The following is a 6,000-nucleotide window of genomic DNA, read 5'->3' as shown; positions in this document are numbered from 1 at the left end:
CACATGTCTAAACAGGTATCCTCATCTGTAATGTGAGTAGGCCTTGTGCCCCATGCATTATTGTTATTACGTGTTCTCCTCACGTACGTTACTCCGTCATATTATAGGCTCCGTTGATGTAACAATATTGTTCCTTATAGATCAGAAAATGTTTCTATGTGCTCACCATCACAGGACAGTTACAATGTTTGTATTTCTAGAGTATAGATTAATGGATTTATAAAGTTATTCACTCCGCCCATGCTCAAGAGTAAGTTGCACTAGTTGTCTGATGTACATTTTCAAGTAATAAATCATTTATATAAATAATTTTTGTGTTGTAGATATTGACATCATGAGCATATGTAATTCTTGTTAGTCTAGAATGAACATGTCGCCCTAAGATAGAATACACTGTGCCCAGTGAGCTTGTTTTTCTCAGTATTCTATTAACTGCACTCTATCTCATTTGCCATCCAGATACATCCTATTGAATCTAAGCCACTGGGAGAGAAGTCTGCTGTTTCACCTCAGGGCAGGCATCTTAAAATATCTATTGTGCTTCCCAATAGGCTTTATTACCAATCTTGGGCAAACGCCTTGCCCGTGTGGCAATCGGAGCAACCAATCAACGCTACATTTCTTATTTGTCGTGGTTTTTATTTGTTATACACTAAACAATTTTTGATCCCTTTCTTTAAGTCAGCTTCCATTATCAACTTTAGAATAGCCTACATGGAAATTCTCAATCTCAAAAGTGTAGACTTAACTTTTACAATAATTTATTTTCTAAAGGCGGCAGTTCGCTCTCGTATTTCAATGAGCATCCCTTAAAAACAACAGATTTCTCATGATCACATCTAGTTGTTACTTGTTGTGAGCCATAATCTTTAATATTTTGTGGCATTTTGTAGAAATCTTTGCCCTGTATATTATGATTTATTAAATATAGCTAATACTTGTATGAGGGCGTCAAACACAGGCTGAGAAAAAAAAATCACTGAAAAGGCAATTTACAACTTTAATATGAAGGGGGTCAATGAGGCAGGATGAGTTCTATGGCGGGAGAACCTGTGGGACGCGCCAGTTTATTAAAGGGCAGTGCTGAGTGTCGGATCAGCGGGATGGTGGAATCCAGGAGGGGGTACACTTACTGGAAATAATCGGCAGCCAGGATGAAATCGCATGAGCTGGCATCAGTCAGGCTATGTGTGAGGTGCTCGGGCGGAAATCGATAAGGACGCGACCCGGTCACGTGGGTGGAGGGAAAGAAACTGCTTAAAATTCTTGAGGCGCTGGTTGTCTAGTTTCTCGCTATCGGCAATGGTGAATTAGGGACTTTGGGCGTCGCTGCACTGACCGTCGGGTGGAAGAGACGGAGGGCGGCGGGACTCACAGCTGGTTCTCTGCGCTGTGTGCACAGCAGTTAGAACGTTTGGTTTCCTCGCTTGTTGCTTGAGTGAAATGGCGGTACAGAAGGGAGAAGCCTTGCTCTGGGAAGTGTTGGCGTGCCACGCCCATTACCAGCGGACTGCCGTCTCTGATTGGCCGACGAACAGACCTGATTGCAGTGAGGTACCGGCACAGACTAACTTCGGAAACATGATGGGTGACTACACGCCCCCTATAGATAATAAATACTTTCACGTCTGCCATCAAACAGACGAGCCAGTCCGGATGGGCCGCCCAAAAGGGAGACAGGGCGGTAAGCAAGAAGCATCCTTTTCAATGGGAAGCCAGTGTTTAGTATAAACGCTGACGCAACCCAATAAAAATGATGGGCGGGGATTCAAGTCCCCTTCTGAAATCTCCTCGATCACAATAGGCCTTGTAGAGCGAGCAAAGCATGTGCGCTGCTGAGATCTAAAAAGGACCTCAAGCTCCTCCTATTTCAGAGACACCTTTGTTAATCTCGCCAGAACAAACTTAAGTACTCTCTTCACCTGGATCAGTATTACCTTCGTTATGTGACCCCCCACTATCTAAATAGATGCGTTAACTGTGTACAAGCTCTGACTGCTGTAATTATCTCATGTGGTAACTCATGCACGCATCTTCCGTTGTAAAAGTCTGAGTTTAATAACTGTTACTGGAACTCCATGTATCCTGCTACTGTTGTAAAACGCTCTGATACCTTTGGGCCATGTCCGCGCTAAACAAAATTGCTAAAATAATAAAATAGATGAGCATAAGCTATCATTCAAACATGTCAGCCGCGAAGATACTCGCTTAGGTCCGCCTTCTACGAGCCGAGAGATTATAAGCGGCCATCTTTGAGTAGAAGCAGGACCCTCTTCATATCGAGGGAAAAGGGACGAAATGCTAATGCTAAATTGCTGTTTTCCGAGGCACGAAGAACGGCATGCTTTTTGCTTTCCCTAAAATATTTTCATAGTAGAAAGTATTTTCTAATAGTAGTAATTCCATATTAACACTAAAAATAAAATATTTCTGAGCTACAATATTATTTGGGATGTGTTGGTACAAATTGCGAATCTCATGGTTAACGTTCTTTCTTGAAGGAATTGCGCCAATTTAAAATGGAGTTGACATTACGGATATTCTGTGCCTCAATATAAATCATACCTCAATCAGTCCCCTTTTCCTTTCCATGGCCACGCCCAAGAGGAGATGATGTCACAGGAGCCGACGGACTTTGGTTTTACCGGAGCGGAAGTTGGTTTAGATTTAAAGAGACACGCTCTGTGGCACGGTGTGTTTGGCTGTGGTTCTGGTGTCTGGATTTGGGGCAGCGACGGCAAGATGGTGTGCGGCGGCTTTACGTGCTCGAAAAACGCCCTGTGCGCTCTGAATGTCGTGTACATGGTGAGTGTATATGGGGAATAGTGGACATAGAGTAGCTCTGTGCCGTCATTACAGAATGTTTCCAAGTCTGTCTTTCATTTGGAAAACCTTTTAGGAGTACTAGTGAAGGGTGCTTACAGAACCAGCTGGGCAGACCCCTCTCAAAACAATGACTTGTAATGGAGAAGCCCACGACTGGAAACATGGAGTTGTGACGACATGGCGCTAAGTGGCAACCCTATTGCCATCACCTGAACAAATCCTAAGCCAGTATGTGCGGTGATAACGAAAGAAGTACTTGTTTGGGGATCACTGTCACTCTGTAGAGAAATGTTATAGGGCTTCTGTCAAGGAGTCACTAAAACGGAACGCATTTTATGGTTTGTCTGGGCACGCCATAAACGTGTTGTATAAAAAAGACCAGACTGGAGGCTCAGTGTCTGACAAGTGAGATCATAAGTGCCTGAGCCACGGTAACCGCGGTCATAGAAGATCGACTACAGAAGGGATGCTAACATTGGTCCACGAGAGCTGCATCTGTGTCATACTATCAGGAAGGGTATGAAGTAAATATACGTATAACGACTTTAGAAGGATATCCCTAACCTTGCTTGACAATATGTATCCTAAAAATAGGGCATGACCCACCCCTCCAAGGCTTGCCATACTTGTTACAGAGTACAAAATAAAGAGTATTGCTAGGGAAGAATTATTTTTGATGGGTGGGATTTGAAGGCATAGTCACAGTTGAAAGACCGTGTCTAGAGGGACAATTCCTAAAATCAGTTTAGGAGCCAGTAGAATTATTTGATGGGCAATAGTTGGCGAGCTCAGTTGGTAAAATGTGGCTTTTCGACAGTTAATCATATGAAGGGTGTACAAAGCTTCTGGTAGCAACTTTTGGATAATGTTCTGACCATTAAGGCCTCAAGTGCCAAGGACATGTGGTGGTCTTACATTTTTGTTTTATTCTTTTGTGATTACTGGTCTAGGTTAGTATGATAACTTAGGCCAGTGAAGGAATATGGACATCCCAATGACCTCTGTTAAAGGCAGACCATAGGCATTAGTTCCCTCAGTCAGAGCTGGACACAGTCCTATGCCAGAAGCAAAGCACACACATTACATAAACTGGAATTACATTTTAGAATGAACATTGCAGTGACGTTGGTAAAAGAGTAACTTTACTAGACCTCTGTTGAAGCAAGACTGATTACATTCGTGCATTTAAGCCAGATGAGTCCAGGAACCTAATGGGACTTTAGACAAAATGGGTACACAGATTTAATGGGGAACCAATACACAGGATCTTAATACAAATTTCACAGATGTAGGATAGAGGGGGAGTGCAGCGTTATGGTGTCGTCCGATTGGCGCCACAAATCAAAGTAGGTTATAATAAATGGGTGTAACCCGAAGAGTCACTGGGACCCGGGTAGCTAAAGGTACAAAGAGAGGGAGGTCCCAGGATAAACGCAAATAGTATAGTAATGAATTCACAGGAATGGAAATGGTAAATAGTAAACCAAAGTCAGAAGTACATATGTTATTTAATCACAAAGTAATACATGTAAAGTTAGCATACATAGCATAAATACACGGATCAACCTGTCATAGTGCCCAAGGTAGGGAGGGAAGGGGGGAGACAAGGTGAGGGTAAATTTGGTAAACAATAGTGCACCAATAAAGTAACTGCAGTACATGTCACGAATACATCTTTGTATAAATACTGAGACCGGCTAAGGTTTGCGCCAGGCACCCGAATAGTGCAAAAATAACACTAAATTAGGTTACATTCATGCTTCCACGTCGAGAGCCAAATTATTTATAGCTAGGGCAGGAAGCTGATAAGGGATCCAGTTGTCGCCGGTGACGATGAAAAATTCTTCGGGACGCTACGCCCGGCTGACAACTAAAACCAAGGAACCTGCGGTTAGCTGTACGGCATCCTGTATAGGCGAAGTGACGTTTGCACTTTCACCATTGCTACTCTCCCCTTTGGTCCACAGTCTTAAGCATTGAAATAATAAACCTTTGGGAGACTCGACCAATTTATTCACGATTCACTGCCCTACCAACAACCACCCCCTCCCCCCAAGTGTCCTGATGAAGACCCTCCCTTAAGGGCCAACCTATTCCTACGCAATATATGGGGTCGGAACGTCGACAACTGGATCCCCTATCCGCTTCCTGCCCTAGCTATAAATAATTTGGCTCTCCGATGTGGAAGCATGATTGTAACCTAATTCAGTGTTATTTTTGCACTATTCGGGTGATTAAATAAAATATGTACTTCTGACTTTGGTTTACTATTTCCATTCCTGTGAATTCATTACTATACTATTTGCGTTTATCCTGGGACCTCCCTCTCTTTGTACCCACACATCAAAGTAGTGCAACAGCAAATTCAGAGGTATTGTGCGGAAGGAGCAAAGGCATGTGGTCATAGGACAGTCTGTCCATGTGTATTATGGTCATCAGGGCAGAGAAGGGTGGCATGATGAACCAGGATATAAGAAAGAAGGGGACCATGGACATTATTGTGATCGATGACAGATGAAAACTGAACATATCTGGGACCCAGAACATAGGAGGAATCGGTGTGCTAAATTGATACGGGGACAGTATGACCATAGACTTTACTGGCATCAAAGTCCTCGATGGCCATGTATATGAGATTGATCTTGTGTAAAGGAGAGCTCTATGTATTTGAGGAAAATCATCAGTCGAAAAGCATTAAAGTTTAATTGAGTCTCGAGCAGGTGAGGATCGTATGCATTACAGATCCTGGACAGAGTAGGGCCATTGATGTTTCTTACGTCTTAGACTGAAAAGAACTTGGCCTTTGAGTCTTTCAAATATAGAGGATGAGCCTCACTGGGATCTAGGATAGAGGAAGCCTATGGTGAGTGCACGGATTTGGGCCAGCTGAGTCCCATGGAGAGCATGGGGATCTAGTGTAGGGGTTGCCATGAACCATAATGGGTCCTGGGGCTGATGTCAAGGGATCTAGAGTGAACAGGGTGGTAGGTGTTGCAGGCATTTAGTATGGGAGGGAGTGCGTCCTGGGCAATATAGGATGTAGAGAACCACAATGATTATTTCAGGAATGAGTGTAGTGGAAGACCTTTAACATTATGGGCAGATAGACAAAGAATGACCATGGACCTTACAGGGATCTGCATCAAGGTAGTAATATAGCTTTGCTAGAAACCT

The 6,000-nt window shown here is 43.3% G+C and overlaps 1 protein-coding gene across 1 annotated transcript in view; it reads left to right on the top strand.

Moving 5' to 3' along the window:
* Positions 1-2,633: 2,633 nt before the first annotated feature.
* Positions 2,634-6,000, top strand: part of TSPAN31 (tetraspanin 31) — a 156,473-nt gene continuing 153,106 nt past the window's right edge. Inside the window, exon 1 of the mRNA XM_086965632.1 lies at positions 2,634-2,805. Coding sequence (XP_086821758.1) covers positions 2,743-2,805 — 63 coding nt within the window. The 5' untranslated portion in view covers positions 2,634-2,742. The remainder of the gene's footprint in view (positions 2,806-6,000) is intronic.

The sequence above is a fragment of the Lissotriton vulgaris genome, chromosome 1_1 (genome assembly GCF_964263255.1).
Source record: "Lissotriton vulgaris chromosome 1_1, aLisVul1.2, whole genome shotgun sequence".
Taxonomy (NCBI): Eukaryota; Metazoa; Chordata; class Amphibia; order Caudata; family Salamandridae; genus Lissotriton; species Lissotriton vulgaris.
Note: the sequence above shows the minus strand (reverse complement) of the source record. Positions and strands in the feature narration are given on the sequence as shown.